The sequence below is a fragment of the Pteropus medius genome, unplaced genomic scaffold, assembly GCF_902729225.1.
Source record: "Pteropus medius unplaced genomic scaffold, Ma_sr-lr_union100, whole genome shotgun sequence".
NCBI lineage: Eukaryota > Metazoa > Chordata > Mammalia > Chiroptera > Pteropodidae > Pteropus > Pteropus medius.
This window is the reverse complement of record NW_024342473.1, coordinates 14277610-14301205: the sequence shown is the minus strand read 5'-3', so window position 1 is coordinate 14301205 and position 23596 is coordinate 14277610. Positions and strand designations below refer to the sequence as shown.

At 32.4% G+C, this 23596-nt stretch overlaps 1 protein-coding gene across 3 annotated transcripts in view; it reads left to right on the top strand.

Annotated features, from left to right (window-relative positions):
- Positions 1–23596, top strand: part of USP3 (ubiquitin specific peptidase 3) — an 80406-nt gene that overhangs the window by 29318 nt on the left and 27492 nt on the right. For all 3 annotated transcript variants that reach the window (XM_039865363.1, XM_039865364.1, XM_039865366.1), the window contains 5 exons: positions 12858–12941; positions 14917–14998; positions 16213–16295; positions 17513–17626; positions 19520–19633. In XM_039865363.1, the coding sequence (XP_039721297.1) occupies positions 12858–12941; positions 14917–14998; positions 16213–16295; positions 17513–17626; positions 19520–19633 (477 nt within the window). The remainder of the gene's footprint in view (positions 1–12857; positions 12942–14916; positions 14999–16212; positions 16296–17512; positions 17627–19519; positions 19634–23596) is intronic.

Genomic DNA, 23596 nt, shown 5'->3' with positions numbered 1-23596 from the left:
TTGAAGAATAACATGATAAAAATGCATGTTCAAAAAAAAAAACAAAAAACAAAACCTATGTTCCTGCTGCACAAGTTAACATTGTTACATCATCTTAAATTTTTAACTTGTTTGTTTAAAAAGTTATTTTGACATTCTCCATCTCCCAACACAATTCCATTCTCTTCTGTAAATGTCAAGAATTTCAGGTGTAGGTATTTTTTAAAAAAAATATCACATCCTTTAGAAAGAGATTGGAGGCCTTATTCTCTTTTTATAAGATAACATGTCTGTTTCATATAAATCGGGGTCCCCAACCCTTGGGCCGCAGACCAGTACTGGTACATGACTTGGTAGGAACTGGGCCACACAGCAGAGGTGAGCGGCAAGCAAGTGAAGCTTCATCTGTATTTGCTGCCGCTCCCCAGCTTAGCATCACCTTCTCAGCTCCACTTCAGATCATCAGGCATTAGATTCTCATAGGAACACTGGTTCCTGGTGCCAAAAAGTTTGGGGGCCACTGAATTATAAATGATAATAAAGTTAAGTATCTATTTTTGTGATTACTTAGATCTAGGTTATTTAGGTTACAGTGGTGTTTAACAATCCGTATCCATTTGCTATGCTCAGAAAAAGTCATTGTATTTTATAGTTTGAACTTCAGTGTGTAGCAAATTTCTTTCCTTGATTAGTAAATTATAATTCTTTACTTGTTTTCATCAGTTTACAAACCTCGCAAATCAAAAGGTTTTTGACATTGAAGGAAGAAAAAGCCATTTAAAGGATCTCTTTGGAGTATTTGTTTGTTTGTTTGTTTGTTTGCCATACAGCTCTTCACTGTCACATGAAGGCAGTACTAGGCAGGGATGGGGATTTAAAGTCCAAATACCACATTTGATTCATACTTCCTACTGAAGTTGTGTGCTGATTAGTTGCTAATTGTATTGTGAAAAGTGTTCATCAAAAGGAAGAAACAAGGTCAGTTGGCTTCCCAAGTCTTTTAAATTTTTATATGTTTAACATTATTTTAAATTGTGGCTATTGAATAAAACATCTTAAGGTTCAGTCATTTAGATCACTCCTATTTCAGTGATTCTTTGTGTGAAAGATGTCCAGACCTGGAAGAGAGAGAAGCTAGAGGTAGATGAAGATTTCATTAAAAATGAAAATATTCTCAAGATTTTCACAGAAGGCCTAATGGTCAGTTTATTGTTATTTGCTCTTGTAAAACATTCCTTTCTATGAGAGTTATTAGCCAAGCTATTAAAGTGTTCTCATAAGTTTTTCCCCCATTCCCTTAGGAAACTTACATACTAGAATCATATAGTTACCTAATTGACAGAACCACGTTTCTGTAACAGTGTATTTCTCTTTAGACAGCAGAAAATAAGATCATTCCTGAGGTATCTATCTCAATAATTGTTATAGGTCATACCAACCTGAAAACATTTATTCTTTTTTTTTTTTTGCTAATAGCTTTAATGGGATAAAATTCACATAACACAAAGTTTTAAAATGTACAGCTCAGTAGCTTTTAATCCATTTCCCATTTATTTTTTAAAAAATTAAGTTTATTGGGGTAACATTGGTCATTTATCCTTGATTTTCAGTTAGCAATGTGCATGAAATGCTTAATTGAGAGGCTTGGAAATACAGTAAAATGTGTGTGATAGGTTTTCTTGCTATTGGTAAGATTATGAGGATTATGAGGGAATAGTAATTTTTTTTAGGAAATTTTAAGAATTAAAATTATCTTAATGTAGTGGAATTACATTCAGGTCTCTTTTAAAATATAGATTATATACTTTAATATCTTTGTATATTGCATTTTGGAGGAATACCTTTATTAAATAGAATTGGAATTTAATTTTTTAGTGTGCTAAAGTACATGTCGTTTTTATGGCTGAATTGGAGTTAAATGGCAGATCTTGAACCTTGGGGAATAATATACACCGGCGGAGGCTTCTTGGCCAATTGCCAGTCTTTTGTGTGAAGCTATACAGAGCTGCAAGTGTGTAGACACCCAGAGCTTCTGAAATGCAGGAAGGGAGCTGCAGCTGGTCATTACTGTCTCAGTTGTGGGTTTGAGAACAAAATGCCAGGGACTAACCCTGTAGCATTACAGTGGGGGCCTAAAAGGAATCTGTGATAGTTGTAAACTGACGAAGCTGTAGTTTAAATTAAAATTTTCCCCACACCTCGCTATGATTACAGAACAAAAAAAGATTTCTTTTTTCTGTATGGGGTGTGTATATATGTGTTATTTTCCAGTGCACTTTAGTAATGTCACTGTTTGTAAATTTTCTTTGTACATAAATTTCTTGCGGTTAGATCAGATAATTTGCTTCAGAGGTAAAATATTGGTGTATTAGGTTTAACCGGTTTCGTTTTTAATTGTTATGCTTGTAGTCAAAATATTTTGACTTTAGCTAATGTTAAAGCTCCTTTTCCATCTCTTCTAAGCTCTTTGCTCAAAGTGAAACATACTCTGAGGCTTAGTTTTTCTATCCTTTCTTTTCCAAGAGTCTCTGCCCTGTCCTATGTTTGCATATCCTTTATGCAGTTATCACTAAACTGCCTCCATACCCTACTCCTAGATCCAATTGTAGCTGGATGTAATTTCTCCTAAACTTGTAGTTCTTGAGGTGCTTGTAATTTTCTGCTGCACATTAGATATTTGTAAATATCCTTGAGGACTCCAGGAACCATGTATCAGATCTTTGTATCTTCCACAGTACTCATTGTCTGGTACAGAATAGTGTATGTTAGAAAGATTGAATTATGTTAACTATCTCCCCAAAATGGAGAATGTTATACCAAATCTGTGATATTGTGCCCTCTGATCATCTTGGGTCACAGAACAATTTTCCTGAAGACCTAAAATCATGGCATATGTGAGTTATTTCATTTACCTCCCAAGAGGGACAGTCTTGCAGAGCAGCTTCCTTCACTTCTGATATAAACTGGGCATCTGGAAGAAGCACATATTAACCAAACGGAACGACATAAAGTGGGTCACTATTTTAAAAGTGGGAAAGCAACACCAAAGGGAATTATTTTGATTTGATACAAACCCACTCCTTTAGTAGATAAGTCATGTTTACTGAGCTGTTGGAGGTAAGTGAAGATTTCAATAAAAATTAAAATCTTACCAGGATTTTCTTTCAAGGGCTAGCATTTAATTTCATTGTTTGTTAAGTAATATTTTCTTTCATACTACACCAATTTCTCTCCTCATTAATACAAATAGAATTGTATATGGTATACATTATTGTATCAAATAGAAACAAAGGTTAAAATTAGGAACTTTGATTTGATTTGATGTAGATAGACATTTTGAGTTAATAGATTTAAAATACCAAACAAATAATTTTTGACATCTGACATAGTCTTGTCAACTTTGATCCTTATCAACAATAGCTGAATCTCTGAGAAAGCAAAAGTATGAAAGGAATATTAAAACTTAAATTACTAGATTTTTTCCTTCTTGTCAGGGAAATGTTTTAAAGTATTTCAAACAAAGAAATATTATGAAGGGAAATGTTTTAAAGTATTTCAAACAAAGAAATATTATGAAATGTAAATCAGTTCATTTGTCTAGAAAAAAAGATTTGTATTCAGATTTTAAACACCTATAATAGTAGCGGTTTTAATTAAAACTAATAAAACTTTTATTTATGGGCTTAAATCGTTACTGAATCATTTTCAAAGGCAGTTGAGATTAAAAATAAAAGGGGAAAAAGCTTTTGTTGACTGTCCTTATAAACTATTTGGAAACAAATTTTCAGTGGTGTAAAGATTAGAGAACAGGAAGAGTTGTTTGTTTAAAAACAGTGTGTTGAAGTTTAAAAAGAAACCATTTAATAGAGGTGGTCTGAAAACAAAAAAGGCTCGTTCTTAATAAAAGCTGGTACTTCTCTGCTTTTAACAAAGGATATGGGTTTTCTCTGCAGATATTCGTCCAGTTTTCTAAAATTGGCTTATTCGATGGCACTACATCAGAATTTAATGAAGGCAAATCTAAAAATAAGTTTGCTTTCTAAAAGAGTTCTTTTTGATCTTAATTTCTTGATTTGAAGTAGATGAAATTACTAGAATATTAACTTTTTTTTCCCCCTGTATTATACCTGTCATTTAGAATAAAACCAGAGGTCAAATTTGCCGCTAGATATCAAAATATTATTCAAGGGAATGAAAAGAAATTTAAAACTTAATGATGGATCTGCCATTGTCCCCTTCTCGAGGGTACTTTTTGCATAAAAGTTTCTTTTTGGGGGGGGATAGTATTATACATGACACTGTGTAAAGAATGCCTTGTAGCCAGTAGATTAAAGGACTTTTTTATTTACTGTTGCATAAAAAATGAAGTTCATTTGTATGCTGATTGCTTCGTGTTTCAGATGGGTGGAGAATGGTTTGGTTTAGGAATATTAGTTCTTTAATAATATGATGTGGAACCTTATGACGGGTAGCTTCAATAGTGCTACTAACAGGAATGGAAAAAAGCCTTAGAATTTTAAAGCCAAGAAAGAGATTTTTCTGTTTTGGGTGTGACATCTGTGCCACTTGAGCAATTAAAAGTGGCTAGTTGGACTTCAGGAATGTTTTGTTTTAATTAATATAAGTTAAATTGCCACATATGGCTGGTGGCTATTATATTAGACAATACAGCCTCAATCTATTAAAATTTAACCTTGAGAATATTAATGTTATAAAACTTTTATTATTTTTTTTATTATGGTGATATTGGTTAACACAATCCAATAAGTTTCAAGTGTACAATTCAACATTAAGTCATATGTATTTTGCATTGTATGTTCACTGCCCATAGTTAGATTTCTTTCTGTCACCGCATATTTGACCCCTTTTATCTCATCTACCTTCTACCCCTCTGGTAATCACTAGTCTATTGTACATGTTCTTATAAAACATTTAAAACCTTAAGATAAAAATGTGATAGAAACTCCAAAAGAAAATAAGGTAGTTTCACTAATTAAATTAAAAGCTATTATAACTTAAAGATAATCTAACCCAGTAGGATGTATCAAAAAGAAAAATTATATAATTACTGAGTTAATTTCACCTGAAGTCTGCTGACATATTTATTATTAAAGGAAACCCCAGATTATGATACTATTAGAAACAAACAAAAAAATTTATAAGTAAACTATTTTTGATTTTTAAAAAAGCTAATAACATTGAAGTAAAAAGAAACTATTAAAGCATGATGGTTTCCCCTCCAAAAGAAAGCAAGCATCATATATTAATTGATGAAATACTAAAGCCATTTTCGTTCAAATCAGAATCACTTCTCAGCCTTTTGGCTAAGATCAAGTGTCGTTCAAATCAGAACCAAGACAAATACTTCCTATCATTTACCTGATCTCACTGTAATTAAACATTGTTTTGGCAGCTCCAGCCATTGAAATAAGATAGTAAATAAATGAAATAATTGGTATAAATATTGGAAGAGAAGAAAAAATTATTTGTTTTCAAATTACATAATAAAATGCCCTGAAAATTCAAGGGAGTTTAGTAGAAAACAACAGCTAGAATAAGAATATTTTAAACGGTGATATATGATAAATATATATAAAAAAAATAGCTTTTTTTCATTAGCAGTCATCAGTCAGAAATGGAAATGACCAGACAAATAAACAAACATTCAACATAATGAAAAAAACTGTAAACTATCTAGGAATAAATGTTAAGGAAACTGTATTGTACTTTCTTAGATTATATAGTGTAAAGGTATGAATAGCAAGACATTTTAAAATAGTTTATTTCTACTTGTGCTCATCTAAAATTTTTCTTTTTTATATTATACACATTAATTTAGATTTACTTGCATATATAATTTACTAATACATATGTTAAAGAAAGATACAAAGCAAAGATATAAATCCTTTATGAAGAAAACTTGGTATTATAAGGCAGTTCTGTTTCCTCCCTAATTTTTACCTTCAAAACTTTTACTTGATACAGTCTAACTTACATGATGATCCTCAAACTTAATGTGAACATCCAAAAAAAAAAATCAGAATAGCAATGTGTTGTTTTTATTAAGAAAATATTTATTGAGAACTTGCTATGTGCTAAGGGCCCTAGTTTTTAGTGCAGTGGTGTCTAAAATAATTCACTTGAAATAATGGGAAAAAAATATTAGAACTTTTATTTAAATTTCTTATCTGAAACAAAATAAGCCTTAGCAAATATTTAGCATACCTGCTACCAGTGGTCTGTAGATTAAATGGTTGTGTGTCAGGAGTGTCTTGAATCAGTGGTGTCCTCATCCTTGTTCACTTTTAACATTTTGCAGTGTATTGCAGTTTTTTTCTGCCTAGCTAATGGATTTAGTTAATTTTACCAAATCAACCCTCTTGAAGTGAATACACATTTTAAAAGATTTTTTTAATCCTTTAAGGTAATAACAATAATAATGCAAATACTAGTGAAGAAGAAAAAGGCAAGATGACAGATTTTCCTACTCTGAACCCATTAAGCACATTACAAAGTAAAAATATTGGCTATCTAGTAAAAACCACAGACTAATCAGATCTGATAAGTTGGACAAAAAGTTTAAAGGATTATACAAAGTATGAATTATATCTTTTATCATTAACATCAGACCTTACCCTATGTCTGTATTGTACTTTGTTAGGTTAGATAGTATAAAGATATGAATAGCAAGACATTTTAAAATAGTTTACTTTCACTCTTGCTCATCTTCTAAAATTTTTTTAATATTATACACACATTAATTAGATTTACTTTCATATATAATTTATTAACATAAACATGTATATATATATTGGGGGTGGTGTTGCTCAGTTTTATGATTTACTTTTTAACTTGATTAGGAGCCTGATGAAAATAATTAGATTTCTTTTCGTAGCCTACCATTTCGCTTTTTAGAATTAGAGGGGATACTTGTAGAGCAGGGCAAAAATAGGAAGGAAACGAGTGTTTCTAAAATTAGAATTTTAGAAGGAAGTAAACCCACATGAAATTTTAGGACAAGAAAATTATTGAGCCATGTTGCATATTTTCATTTTTGGAGAATGAGGAAAGAAAGTACAGATGAGGATGACCAAGTGAGGAATGTTTTTGCCATTAAACAAGTGAATGGTGGTACACAGAAAATATTGAGATGTAGGATAAGGGAGTTGGTGGTATATGGGATGAAAGCTTAAATCTAAACATATAGCAAGTAACACTGAAGTGAAAGAGAAAATTGGGAGGGAAAGGTGAGAGTAGAAAATATAGCCAAGGCTGTCATTGTGGGGACCGTCAAATACTGTAGCTTAATTTGGCCACATACATCTGTGGATTTGAAAGTCACTATGTGAGAGAGTTGGGGGAGGAAGATATCACACCAAAAGAAATAACCAAAGTATAAAATAGAAAGTAAAAATGGGGGAGATAAAAAGATGGGTTTGAGGGCGATTATAGAAAGAAAAGTAGATTTCAGTGGAGAAAGGTAAGAAAAAAATGTATATTATTCAAAACTGGTGAAGAAATCATTTCTGCCCTGCCCCGAGGAAAAACGAAAAGGAGAATATTAGCTTAATTTTTTTTTCAGATGTTAGAGGTAAGCATCGTTCTTACCAAATAGTTTCAACACAATTGTAAACCAAGAAGAGATTTCTAGAACTTGTTTACTTTAAATACTTCTGTTTGCCTTGGGACTTTTTAATGCTAGTATTATTAGTGGGATATTTTACAGTTTAAAAGTGGTGGCACAGCTAAAGACTAAGGCAACCAGACAACATTTAAATTCTCATGTATTTTCTACTTTTGCTTCTTATTTTCTTTTGACCTTTGAGCCAGTGAGGAAGAAGAAATCAAAACAGGGTAATGGGGGCAGCAGCTAGAGAAGCTTGTGTGACAGCTCTTGGTTACACAAGGGAAGAAAACTTAACATTTATTGATCCTCTACCATGTGCCAGGTACTCATTGATGTTTTGAGCTGTGGAAGTAGGTGCTTTCCTTTCATCATCATCACCAAATGACACTTGCAATAGTGTGGTAAATTCAGGTGGTACAAAAGTTATAATCTTAGAAGTAGTATCCTTCTTAGTGACTTTAAAAGAACCTGAAATTGGTTCTTGAGAAATAGGGACAATTGTGGGAACTTAAAAAATTTTTTTTTAGCTAGTGAAATCCAGCCAACATAAAATTGATCTCTTATAGTTTAATAAAGTTTTATATTTCTTACTTCTTTATGATAGGGGATCATATTATAGATAAGAGCAGATAGTGTCTTAGATACCCTTTAGACTAGCAGTGCAGTCCAAGCAGGAATAATACAACTCACATATGTAATTAAAAATTTCTAGTAGTCATATTAAAAAAGCAAAGAGAAACAGGTGGATTAATTTTAATTGTATATCTTATTTAAATTGTAAATTTTATTTAACCCATTATCCAAAATATAATTACGTCAACCAGTAATCAATATAAAATTATTATAGTTTGCATTTTTTATTAATATGAAACCTTCAAAAATCCATTGTGTATTTTGTACTTACACCACAGCTCTATTCAGAGGCTAAATTTTCATTAGAAATGCTTGATCTTTATTTCATAAGAGTCATAAGAATTGCAGTTAAAAATGTAGGTTCCAACACTATTTATTAAAAATTTTCTAATGAAGTGTAAAAACCTGTTTATGTAATATTTGCATTTGTATTGACAAAACTGACTCATTTTTTCGAACAATTGATTTGACTCTGAAGTTAAAAAAGATCAGTTTCAAAACTGCATCTAAGTAAATCCACTAACTCTTGTAACAACTCAGTATTATCAACATTGAATTCAAAAGGGCACTGCATTAACTGAAAATTGACTCTAAATTTATCCATATCAACAAAACATTCTTTGATTCTTCTCATAGATTTCGCAGCCAACTTACTTAATGTTAATATAAATGGAATTTTATGTATATTTATTCATGTTGAAAAACGTATAAAATTATTATTGTTTTGTATTATGAATAGTTTAAATTTTAGCATAAATTCTTGTACCTGTCTTGCTAGGTCACAAATAAGCTTTTTCTCTCCTTGGGACTTTAAATTTAACTTGTTCATGTGCACTGTGATGTAGGTGAAACAATGTAAATTACACTGTGATGTTTTTTCTCTGACTACTGAATATTGGTGTTTCTTTTGTTTTAAGAAAATCTTGAATTAGAGTTAGCAATACAGTATATCTTTGTAAAACTCATGACTGAGGTAATGAACATTGGCAAAGACGATGTGGTCATTAACTTCATTATCTTCTATTTCTTTTAGCAGTTCCATAAACTGATGATGATTCATAGCATTTGCACATGTATACTGAACAATTTTAATAACTGCATCCATAATACAGTCTACTTCAGAGCACAGATATTTTCTATATGTTATCATTTGGTGGAACAGATATAATAAGGGAAACAATTCCAGTAAATCTAGATTTTGATCTCACATAGTTGGCCCATTGTCTGTCTTGATAGGAAACTTTTTCTTATCTAGCTGAAAGTGACAGATGTAAAACAAAAAATATGCACAATATGAGATCGATTCTTTCTCAGGTTGCAAATAGATGAAGATTTCTTTGTAAATTTGAAAGTCATTTGAGACAAAACATATCAAAAATATTAATTGGCCAGTATCTCTGGTCTTGTAAAACTCATCTAAAGCTAAAAATAAAAGTACTTACAATTTTTGAAATGTTGAATTGACTGATCTTTAATGTTGTTAGGTCTTTTATTCACTGACAAATGCTTGGTGGGTCAATCAAAGATCTTTCACTTCTTGTAAATTACTCTTTATATTCTTTTCAAATTTTTAAACATAATTCACTTAACTGAAATAATAATTTAATTTTTCATTTCTCTATCTAAAAATAGTTTTTTCTTGGGTAATAATTCAAGCCACTTTATAGCTGAGCAAAAGTACAAGCTCAAATCCTTTAATAATCGTTAAAATTTTTTTGTTCTACATTTCATTCCAATTTTCTTGATTGTGACTAATTTCATTATTTTTTTAATTGCAGTTGATGTTCAGTATTATTTTATATTAGTTTCAGATGTACAGCATAGTGGTTATACATTTATATAATTTACAAAGTGATTTCCCTGATTAGTACCCACCTGGCACTATACATAGTTATTACAATATTATTGACTATATTCCCTATGCTGTACTTTAGATCCTCATGACTATTTTGTAATTACCAATTTGTACTTCTTAATCCCTTCGCCTTTTTCATCGATTAATATTTGACTGTTGAGAGGTGACACCTTATTAAATTAATATGCATTTGCTAAAATTCACTCTATTTATTATCTTGAAACATTTTTTTACACAGCTGATTTATTTTTACTCTGTTGTAGCAAATCATAATTGCCGTTCTTTGTAAAATTTGTGACATACCTTCACTTGATTCTGCCTCATCAGTGGGCCTTCATTTGAAAGTTAAAATTTTTTTCATTCCTAATTTTTAAGCTAGAAAGATAATTTAATTATGTTGTGGTTAAAATAATAAGTATTTGAATTTTACTACCAATTGCGATTTACGTTGGTATCACTGTAACTTATACTGTCTACATAAAATATTCAAAAAAACACATTAGTGATACATTGTTGCATAGAAAAATAATTTTAATTGAATCATTTGTTGACAAACTAGATTGGTGGTCTGCTCATGTATAATACTAGAAATGACATGCACCCAATGTGTGCACTATGCTGTATTTTATGTGATGTAATAATAAAAGCGAAACCATAAAATTGTGTTTAATGGAAAAATATTTTATAGTGCTTCAGTTAAGTAAAATTTTGTATTGATTTAAAAAATTAAAATTCAGTTCCTCAGTTGCACTAGCCACATTAGCACAGCTCTAGAGACTACAGCAAGTTACTCAACTTTAATGATAAAAGTTCAGAGAGATGAAGCAACTAGACCCAGTTAAGCCAGATTAGTTAGAGTGGAGCAAGCCCAAAAATAAAACTAAGTTTCAATATATGAAAATACTACTTTAACATATGTAAAGTTAATTTTATTTCAGGATGAATCCATGTCATGCCAAAAATAATTAATAAGAAAAGGATCAGTTATTTCATTTAATATGAAACAGTTTGTTTCTAAACAAAGCCCATTTTTTTGGTAGAGGTTAATGGGTTCACTTTTCAATTAGATGGTAGGGCATTTTGTAAATACATGAAAGGTGGTCTAAATTTTCTCTTAGACTTTATTTCCAAGATGAACACTAGCATTTGGAGTTGTTTTTGTTTTAAACCGAGTATTGTTTTATCTGAAATACATGCATAAATAGATGCAAACATAAAATGAAAATATAAGGAGTTAGACTAATAATGCAATTTCCTTCTTCCATGAATGCTTAACGTTCATGGAGGAACCAAGTGCCTTAAGCCCAAATTTAAACAGAGTAGACTTTACTCTCTTAATATTTATGCTGAGAGGAAGCAAAGACTTAAAACGTTTCATTTATTTACATATTTGTCATAAAGCTGATAATTATTCTCCTAACATTGCTGGTATTTGATAATAGAGAAACAGTCTAGGATGTAAGGATAGGTTTTGCTATTTGTGGAAATGTTAGGGATTAACCCTAGGAATTTGGAGAGTAGATTAGACTCTTGATTGATGGATAGGTAGTCAGGTAATGGGGGAGGTGAATGTTAAATAATTTTGACTTCTGCAAATAAAAGATAGAAGCCACGCTTTTGTGTGTAATCTTTTTTAAAAAATTACTTTCCCTCATCCTCTTCTCAGTTTTTTATAGATTGGTTTCAGATATGTAAGAAATGGTTTTTGGATTTGTTAGAAATGACTTAATTTTTACTAATAGGTATGCATTCAGTTTTATTTGCTCAGAATGGCAATGTTATTATTATTCTTTGGTAGTTATGAAAGTAGTTTTTGTTAAAATTGGCCTTATCCCACGAAAAAAATTGAATGCTAATGTACAAGTTAAAGTTTATTTTGTTTGATTCCTTATATTATTTGCTTATTGACTTGTTGAAGTTTCATTATCTCTGTCTGTCTCTGTCTTTCTCTCTCTCTCACAAACACACACGCACACGAACAATATCAGTTTTAAAGAACACCTTAAAACATCTTTCTTTCACTTAGGAAGACCAGGTGCTGTAGGCATAAAATACAAAAATAAAAAATAAGGGATTGTAAGATGACAATGTCCTTGCAATCTGTAAGGTCAACCAAGGGTGCCTCGCCTAAAAAATTAAAACAAACAAACAAACAAACAAACAAAAACTTTCTTCAAAGCAGTTACTGGTTTCCTAAAAGATGTAGTCATTGTTTTCTTGTACCTCTGAATGAAAAGATTCATTGTTAACCATCTGAATTCAATTTATTTTAATTAAATCATGTTTAAAATGTATAGCTTTATTTTTTTTTTTAAATTCAACTATCTCTACAGGTTAGTTACCTTTTCCCTGCTTTTCATTTAAATCTCTCCTCTCCCCAATTTCTCCATTAATTTGAGTTGAGAAGTATCACCTTAAAGCTTTGTGAACAGAATTGGTGCTTTTTATTTCATTTTCCATATATTGTGCGACATTAAAAAGAATGTAACACATGTAACAGCTTATTTCATTTTCAAAGAAGGAATTGAAGAGCTTTTGAATAAAAATGTGAAAAGAAGCTAGTGTTCATTGCCTACGTGGCTTTTTAAAAAGGCTCATAAAAAACATTCCATTGTGGATTCCAAGTCCTCTTTAAACTTACCACCAGCAGTAACTCCCTGCAGAGCCATGTGATCATCTTGGCAGCAGCCAAGCCTTTTAGTGATTTCATTACTGTGGTTTCCTCAAGCTCCTTACACACATTGATGAATATTTTTCTTGCAGTTATCGCTGTGATGATTTTGTGGTTAATGACACCAAGCTGGGACTGGTACAGAAAGTCAGAGAACACTTACAGAACTTGGAAAAGTAAGTAATAGGCTTTGGGAAAGAAAGGGGATGTACTGGGGTTCTGGGGTCTTTCAGATCTTTGAGTGGAATTTTTGTTTATGAATTCCATAACTTCATCATGTTTTTAGTGTGATTGAAATATTAATGAAAAAAGCTTTGAGTTTGAAAATCTGAAACTGTACCATAGCTAATGGTAATGTAGCTCAGTATTTCTTTTATTTAGTATTTGTCATAAACCATATTCAAGGGCCCTAGAGCCTGTTTTTTTAGTTATAACCTATCAGTTTGTAAGGTACAAAATTTATTTGAAGGGGGAATTTTGGAGTGCAAGGAAAGGGAAAAAGACAGTATAAAATCATTATAGAGTTACTTTTGATATTAGAAAATTCTTATCAAATGTGAGGTCATCTTAGAAGCACTAAAATTTATGCATTATTTTTAAGGGAAATTAGGCTTAATTATATTATCGTGCACTTTGCATCTATGTGATAGCACAAGATCCCAGCTCCCCTTTTTTTTTTTTTTGGTTAGGCCTTTTATATCACTTGAAATTACAAGAAGCTGTGAAATGTTTTAGCATCATAAAGAAATTAAAATACTTATGCGAATAGAATTTCCTTGCTGTAGCCAAATAGGCCATTCAGATAAAACTCATTGGACTCAAAATTCAGGCAGTTAAACAGAAACCCAAATAGCAATGCCTTTGAAGCTACAGTGGATAGAAGCATAGCCCTGGAATGACTGCTGAGTCAAGTGAAATTTGTGTAAATCACCCCCAATCATCAGGTGCCATCTAATTTATTTTGACAGTTGATGTATAAAAGGTATTGTGAGAACATGCCAAAAGCAAACATAAACGTAAAGCCAATAAAATGTTTTTAAATTGTATACCAAGAGGAAATCACATACGGTTTTCAAGTGAAACACTTTATAGCTATGGTTAACCAAAGTCTTTATGCATGTCTCTTTGACTAAATAGATTATAAAGCTGATAAGGAAAGAAGAATAGATTTCTTTAAATTCTAAACTAATTAAAACACTTTGGTGTTAAGTACTTTTTGGCTTGTCATCTTTGGGCTCCTCTCTTTTTCAGAGTGCTTTCTCCCTTTAATTTGAACAAAGTCCTGAAGACATGTTTCTTAAGATTATTTTTAGATTTGAAGCAACTGTTACTAGATCTGATGTTCCAAAGACATTATAGTTCTTCTGGAAATTCTGGAAAGAAAAGTAATTATGTATTTACTTTAGATTAGCCTGGTACTTGTAGAAGATGAGAAATATTTAGCAGACTTTTAAAAGTCTGTGTCATTTAATGATGATTTTACCTCCTTTAGATTAGTTCTCCTGATATATAATTTTAAAGTGAACTTTGAAGATAGGAATTGCTTTCTGATAAATTTTAATATCTTGATGAAATATCTTTCATCAAGAAAACTTTAAATAATTTTAATTCAGAATTTCTGTGCTAATTAGGATTAGTTTTAGAATATTCTTTGTAGCATAGCTGGATCAAATGAATTTATACATGCCTCTAATTTATCATTCTGCAGACTGAGATTATATCTATGATGACAAATGAACAAAATTGAGAAAGAAGTAGCACAGTATTTAAGACAATGTTAAATCACAGAATCATATTATGAGGAATAGATGTTTTCATCTTTGAAGCTTCACAATTGATTAGGCAGATCGAGTGGTGGTAGAGAGGGATTAATTGTCACACAGATTTTATCTTCTTGGCCAGCTTTTCTTGGAAGTACCTGATGGTGGCAGCTGTCAGTCCCACCTTGTGGGAGGAGCAATGGGGATTTCCAAGGGAAGTGGAACTCCTCAAGTTACTTCAATGCTTGTGGGCCACAGAGGCATAACAGGTCATTTCCTGGCCTGACTAAGCAGCTAGCCAGAGCTCCATACCCTAGACACTTAGAACAGCCACATTTATTCTTTATCTTGGTGTGTATTAATGTCTTTTTGACTATTTGTGTTTTAATAGCTCAGCTTTCACAGCTGACAGGCATAGGAAAAGAAAACTTTTGGAAAACTCATCACTAAACAGCAAGTTATTAAAAGTGAATGTAAGTAATTAAAATTTATTCAAATATAACAATTGGTTGAGATCTAGTCACTGCTTTATAACTTCAACATTAGTGTTGCCCTTTATAAACTCTTATAAGTGTATGCCTTGGAATTGGAATATTTTATAAAATGTTTGTCACTTGTACTAATGATTCTTGGTGTGATACGTCAGTGAGTCCATCTGTCAGTACCTTTCTTCCGTTAAGATTACTACTGTATTATTCCTCTGCCTTAGCAAGCATTGGGTTCTTAATGCCTACCTATGTACCTTATTACTGCGTTTCTATAGGATCCAAAGATCCTTGCTTTCTTTCATTAAAGGCCCCGAGTGCAAAGTCTGTGAGTCTGAAATTTTTGTCCTTTATTTCTTAGGACTTCATTAATACAACTTCACCATAAATGAATATGCTTTCTCATTCTGATAACTGTTACCAGCTGTATGAGCCATTAATAGATTAGCAAAATTTTTAAATTACTAAATATTTTTAAATACACCAGCAATTTTGCCCTGTATCTACTTCTTTGGTGTTATTCTAGCTATGTTTAAATACACTTAAAGTGTTATGATTTTGTGGAAGAAAGAGCCAAAGTGTTCTCTGGCCATCTAAATTATGGGCAGAGATGCTTCGAGTTGAATTGGTAGATTCACTTCTCAGGTGTAGTATTCAGACATCGTGGCGCATTTGTAGAGCTAATCAGAAAACCAAGCCTTAGACTTTAAGGGAAGTTCAGGCAGTTTTTTAAGATTGATATCCTATTGCTAGGAAGACATGTATTGGGTCATTTATGCATGGCTTAGAGTTAAAAGTTTAGAGATAGAAATACTTGGGATATATATATATATTTTTTCAATTCGTAGTAGTTTTAATAGAATTTGTAAAGGCAGTAAGTCTTAAACTTTATTTCTTTTAAGGATTTTCCTGGTTTTTGCATTGTGTACTGCATAGTACTTATTAATGCTGATTTACTCATAAGCTCCCATCAGATACTCCCATTCAGAACAATCCCAGGATTAGAAACAACCTTCTAAAAATATCCAGACACCTAATACAGAGAGTAGAAACCAAGTTTGAAATATTAATTGGACAGGAAAAGACTAATTTCAAATTGACTTGTTGCTAGAGTTTCAAATATAAGCCTTTGCTTTGCTTTGATGTTTGAAATAGTCTGCCTTCTCTTGGCATTACTGATGGCCTCTTGTCCCATTTTACAGGGAAGCACCACTGCCATTTGTGCCACAGGCCTTCGGAATTTGGGGAACACGTGTTTCATGAATGCCATTCTTCAGTCACTCAGGTAATGTTATAGCCAGAGCTTAATTATCTGACGTTAGTTTCTAGTGGAATGATTAAGAGCAGAGGCCCTGGGTTTAGATCCTGTTGCTGCCACTAATTCTAGTCATATGGTTTGGGGCAAGTTACTTCAATTCCCTGTACCTTAGCTTTCTCATCAGTAAAACTGGGGATAATGGTTCTACCTCACAGGGTAGTTGGGACGATTAAATAATCTAATTTATATAAAGTGCTTATTAGAACAGTGCCTAGCAGTAAATAACTGTTGGCTGTTATTATTTATTTCCAATTGCTTCTTGAATAGGCTAAAGCAGAGACCAGCAAACTTTTTCTGTGAGAGGCCAGATTAAATAAATATTTTTAATCTTTCATGCCACATAACAGTCTCTCACATACTCTTCTCCCTTCTATACCCTCCTGCCCTTTTAAACAACTCTTTAAAAATTTAAAAGCTCACTGGCCCTGAGGTAGATATGGTGTGAGATAGATATGGTGTGGGCTACAGGAATCTTGTTCAGAGAACTTCTTTCAATTAGTTGAGTCTTAAGTGTGGTCATAAGAGTGGATGTTTAGAAGATCTTCAGAATGTTAGATAAGCAGTAAAAATAAGATGGCCAACAAGGCTGACCTAAGTTATGTAGAATAAATTATTTTGAAAATTGTATACTTTTAGATTTTGATGAGGCATCAAAGGCCAGAATAAATTATCTTCCTAAGGCTACCTTGCTAATTAGGAGCAGAAGCCATATTTGATCTCTCCTTAAGGGTACTGTCTCTCAGCTTATCCAGTTTTGCTCAGAGAAGAAATTTTAGTCACTACTGAATTCCCTTTATTACTATGTATAGTATATCTAAACAATATGATGGGTTCATGGTTTTTATTTGAGGAAATTATTGGACACTTGGAAACAAGCACCCTGAGAAGAAAGAAACAGTGACAACCTATAGGTGAAGGGTAGAGGGCAAGAATTAAGGATTTTTTTAACAGAGATTTTGCTTTAACATCTGTGTTCAGTTCTACAAAATTATCTATACTGTTTTCTTGGATTAAATGAGGAAACTTAATGAAGAAACTTATATTAAGAGATTACATCAAGTATAACTTAAGTGAGAAATTGAAAGATCACATTTTTAAAATCCCAGTGGAGTTTCATGGAACTTTCTTTACAGTCCTATGAAATTTTTTTTTTTAAATAATTTTCTTCCTTCCTTTTAAAATAGTAACATTGAGCAGTTTTGCTGTTATTTCAAAGAATTGCCTGCTGTGGAGTTAAGGAACGGGAAGACTGCAGGAAGGCGAACATACCACACCAGGAGCCAAGGGGATAACAATGTGTGAGTTCTAAAAATATGTCCTTTCTGGCTTTGAGCTACAAAACAAATGACTCTTACTGGTGATTTCCATTGCATTATGTGCATTCATAGGCACATGCATTTTAAAAACCTCTTCTAAAAATTGTATTAAGCAGCTGGTAATCTTAATAATTGTTGGAATTCTTTTATTTGTATTTACCTAATAGGCAAGGTAAATTTAGCACTCTACTTATTGAGTTTTCGTGAATTTGGACATTCTAAAATTGACATCTGTATGTGAAATACAGTATGTATAGACCAGCATGAATATCATTAGTCTTTGTGACTTCATTTGTCCGATAGTGTTAGGTAAACCTATCTTGGATAGTAAAGTTAATTTGTAGTCATCAAATTAATTACAAGGCAATACAGTTAATTTTTAATTGATATGGAGCAGGGAAAAAATTGACAGGTGATTGTTGCAAGCCAATGTATTCAAATTCAGTGTGGGGCTCTCAGCCACATAGTCTAAGATGGTGCTGGAGTGTCACCATTTCATCCTCATTCCAGCTAGAAGGAAGAAGGAAGTAGTTATAAAGACTACTCTTTCTCTTTGAGGAAGTTTCTCAGAATTTGGACACACTCAAAGTTTTATATTCCAGGAGTTCGTATGCCAAGAGAAAAGCAGAAGTTCTGTTCCTATGGGAGAAGAGGAAAATGGGTATTGGAGGACAGTAGGGAGAGAACAGAGAGAAGGTTTAGTACCCATTGAGTCTGAAATGACAAGAAGACGTCCAGTAGAAAATTCCTGTTGGAACTGGAGAAACGTGAATAAAAGTGGTCATGAGAAATTCTGGCTTTTAGATTTGGATTTTTAAGAGTAATTGGTATAGAGTTGAGTATTGAAGCTTTGTGGCCAGATGAACTCTCTGGGGCAGAGAGGAGCAGATGGTCACACACTGAGGTGTGGGAAGTGTGCCTAGTGAGGGGCAAGAAGGAACAGTGCAGCAGATGGAGGAGGAGATTCCATTATTTGTTTCAAGTTTTTAAAATGTACATTCTAAAATAATTTGGTTTGTAACTTATCCATTGCTTTATTGTACAAATATGGCAGTATTTGGGCTCGAAGTTTACCACATGGTTAAAAAACTGGTTTTATCAGTAATTACTGCTATTTACATGGATTTTTTTTACATGACCCTGAATTTTTTATTTTATTTATTTTTTACTGTATTGTGTCTAATACTTTTTTTAAAAATTATGTTTATTGCGGTAATATTGGTTAATACAATTATATAATTTTCAGGTATACATTATAATTTGACATCTGTATATCCTATTGTGCGTTTACCACCCAAAGTCCAGTTTCCTTCAGCTACCATATATTTGATCCCCTTTACCCACATCATCCTCCACCTACCCCCTAAATTTGACCCCCTTTACCCCGTCTACCTTCCCCCTCCTCTGTTCTCCCCAACCTCCTACCCTCCGGTAACCACTAGTCTATAGACTATGTCTACGAGTCTCTGTTTGTTTGTCCTGTTCATTTGTTTCTTTTAGGTTTATATCTCACATATAAGTGATATCATGTGATTTTCAACTTTTTCTATCTGGCTTATTTCACTTAGCATGATTATCTCGAGGTCCATCCATGTTGTCACAAATGGCAGTATTTCATCTCTTCTTATGGCTGAGTAATATTCCATTGTATCTATGTACTGCAGCTTCTTTAGCCAATCATCTATCATAAGACACTTCGGTTGCTTCCATTACATGGGTTTTTGAGATGCTCTTACTTAACTGTTAGACGTAAAAGAGACCGTACCCTTTTTATGTTTTCATTTTATAATTATTATAAATTTTAGACAATTGGACATTATGCATTAAAATAGTAGTCTCTCACTAATGCTAAGGGTGTTGTTCTTTCTTTTCCAGGTCTTTGGTGGAAGAGTTTAGAAAGACACTCTGTGCTTTATGGCAGGGTAGCCAAACTGCATTTAGCCCAGAGTCCTTATTTTATGTTGTTTGGAAGATTATGCCGAATTTTAGGTAAGTGTTATTTAATGAAGGATTAGTCTTCACAGCGTTCCTGAAACAATTTGCAGTGAAGCGGTGATGTTCTAAATAATAAAGACTGGTATTGCTTTTTTTTTTTGAAGGAGAAGAACAGAAGTTGGATATATCTGACTAGACAAATGTTTGTTTAAATAATAGATGTTAGTAATATCTTTAACAAAGGGTAGCGTGTTTTGTTATAAAAACAAAGCCCTTATAAATAATAACGTGCTCTAGGAAAACATACTGGGTAAAATTTCCTTGATTCTTTCAAAATCTCATAAAGAATAATTGCCATCATACACTGTCTTGTTATTTCAACTAAAAAAAATCTAAATGTCATCAGTAGGAATCCATGGTATTATATTTACTGTTGTGGTCTGGGTTCTGAAAGTCTTAGAATACTGTAGTCAAGTCCTTTGGGATTCACTTTCCAGAAGGTAGCTGGGTCCCACCCTAATGTGGCTGTAGAATCACTACTCGAGCCTTGCTTGAGTAGGGAAACAGCCCTGCTATCAGAGGATGCTACTTCTCCTAGGTCAGTCACCCCTGTAGGGATTCAGGTAATAGCAGATTGACAACAGCCTTGCCACCTTCTGTTGATTTTATCCTTCTGAAGCAAGTTATGGTTTTTATTTGTCATGATTTGGTGCCTAATATACCTACCTCTTTTTTTTTTATTAACCAGCATGCTCTAGTAAAACTTAGTATATATTGTGCTCTATTGGCCTAATAGTAGTTTAGATATATTGGTAATATAGAGAAATATTTAAAAGATCACAACTTCAAAGAATTGTAAGTTGTAATTGTTGTTACTTAATATAAAATTTCTAACATAGTCACCTAGTTACTCTCTTGATAGAGATTTAATCTTTGTGGTTTATTATTATATAAAAATATATTTATTGAATGCCTACTACATGCCTTGCATGTATATCTGATCTGCATTTTATATCTGATCTGAATTAAAGAACACAAATTTCTTGTCAGGATAGGAAGCGTTAGTCCCATTTTAAAGAAGACAAAACTGAGAGGGGTCGCAACTTGTTCAGTCTTATACATCTAGTAGATGATAGGACCAGTATTAGAACCCAGGTTTTTGAGGGGTTGGTTAATGATAGATATGCTTACAGGAATTTGTCCACATGCCTGAGCGAGGCCCAACACTGAATTTATACTGTTCTGCTTGGTCCCTGTGGTGACTCAATCCCTCATTCTTAGTTGGAAATTTAGAAGCATGAAACTTTTATTCAATAGAATTCTACTTTTCCTTTAAATCTGCCCACATCTCTGCCTTTTCTAGTTTCTGTAGCCCAACTGTGAGCATGATTTATTTTGTAGCTGCTTAATTTTACACATTCTAATATTCCTACCAATGAAGGGAAAGAATTTTAGGAAGAGGTAACTAGGTTGAGGAATTTGGCATGGAGCTTCCACAGTGATTCCTAATACACAGGAACTCTTAGATTTTTTTCTTGATGACCAATGATAATTGGTTGCTTGTGTTCTTAGCAATGATAATTGGTTGCTTGTGTTCTTAGCAAGACTTTCTCTTAGTTCTATAATAATTGAGATCGTTCCCCATTTTCATGTAATCAAAGAGTAAGGGGAGACTGCTATACCTATAGCCATACTTCTTATGGCTTCCCAGTATGCCGTTTTTCCTTTTCTAGACCATAAAATACCTTAAAGTTAAAAATTTTTTTTCTATAGGCAAAATACAGATAATTTAAAATTTCGAAAGATAAAAAAATGATATGCAATGAAAGTTTTTTCTTTTACTCTATTCCCCAGCCTTTCATTTTGCTTTCTGGAAACAACCATAGTTACTAGATTATTGTGTATCCTTTCAGTGATATTCTGTGTGTGTATAAACAATAGTGTGTGATTTTTAACATAAATTGCAACGTCCTTTTTTTCCTACTTTGAGATGATTCATATTAGTATATAAATAGCTTTCTCAGTCCATTTTATGGCTGCATAAACTTCTACTTTATGGTTGTATCATAATTTATGTAAGAATCCCGTACCAGTGATCATAAGGATTGTTTTTTATCTTTTGCTGTTTCAAACTCTGCTGCAGTGGATAGTCTCATACATATATATGCAGATATCTAAAAGAATTGCTGGCTCAAAAGACACTGGCTTTTGTAATTTGATAGTCTTTTCTGCTAGCCTTTGCTTTCTTTAACGTGGTTTTATCTTATTGCCTCCCTCTTTGTCATGGGCTTCCTGACTACGATATTTGCCTTGTGGTCCCATCTCTTTTTCAGCATCCAGCTTAATATTCATTCTCCAAGAAAGGCTCTTGATAATTCAGATCAGGTCTGGTATTTATTCCCCTGTTCCTCATATCACTTATGTGCTATTGCTGCTTTCATGTATAATGATTTAATATATTTGCCTTGACTTCCCCAGCTTGTTTTAGTTTTTTAAAAATTAGTTCTTATTGTAATTAATGTTTAAAGATGATGGATGAATATTACTGAAACATTCTTATATTTGCTAAATATTCTACTTGGCTTTTTAGAAAATATAGATTTTGTGTACAATAGATGTTTACTTGTGATATTTTAATTTAACAATAATCTGTGGGTATTTGTAAATAGAGAACTTTAACAAATACTATGCAGTTGATATTTTATATTTAAACTATCAGTTCTTTTAACTAAGAATTTTGCTATTGTAGTTTTTTCTGTGTGTAAACAAAAAAATCATTTTTGAAATTTCCATTTTCTTGTGTTTTTGTCTTGAAGAAATGCACCATGATTGATGACATACTGGATAGAAATAGCTAAATTTACCTGATTTTGATTTTGAAGATAATTCAAACAAAACAATAATTTAGAATTCTTTTATGAGATACTTTAAATATGAACATAACCTAAAATTCTAGTGTGTCGTAGGTATTTTAGAAGACTTTGTTTTAGAATGATAAAATTTGATTCCATAGATTCATGTCCTGTTCCTTATTGGTCTTTGCCATTTTACACATGATATATACTGGTAATGCCAAAACAGAGAATAATCAGTAATGTACAGGTGTATGATGTCACAATTGTGCGTGTTGGGTCATCATACAAGTACTAGTACATGTCTGTATTCTGTGGTGTCTTTGATTATTTGGAATGTCTGTTTTTCACACTCAAGCCAGCAGCAAAGTAGCATTTTCTTTGATCATTCTTTATTGGAGCATTTCGTTTTCAGGATTTGGGTACATACGGCTTGCCTCATTGTGCCAAAATTATTGTGAGGAGCCATTTGCCCCCGTGTTCCTATACATTTGCTTCAGCAATGCCCCTCTTTCTCAGCCCCCTCATTCAGAAAGGATGATTCATGATCTTTTAGGCTTTTTATATTTACAGTGTATCCTCCAATCTCACAGCATGTTTATAACAGATTTTCTGTAGACACTAAGAAAAAGGAGGTAATTTCAAGGTCACAGACACATGAAGATAAGGAACAGTATTAATATTGGAGATAGCTATTTCCCTCTTTTTTCTCTCTTAATACTGTCACAGAGATACCAGTTGGTTCCTCATAAATCCAGGTTTTCACTAACTCACAACCACCTGTTTGGGTGACATCACTGAAATGATTTGTGTATAAAACATAAACATTGTACCCAAACGTGAGGAGTGTTTCCTTTAACATGATTACCAAACAAGAGAAACCTAAATTGACTACAGAGGAAACTCTGAAGCCCAGATTGTATAATTGGGAAGTAATTGAAAAGCTAACTTAAGTTTTTTGAAAGTAACGTATTAAATAATATATATTAAGACTTTCAGATACTCAATGAAAGATTTTATTTAAGTGTTTAAAAATGGAAGTATAAATGTCTCTTTAGACAGAATCAGAAAATTTTCCTAGTCTTAGACTGTTTTCTGGTAAAGATCACAAATTAAAGCAGAAACCCATAACTTAACTTTACAAACAGCTGAGTGTTCCATGATC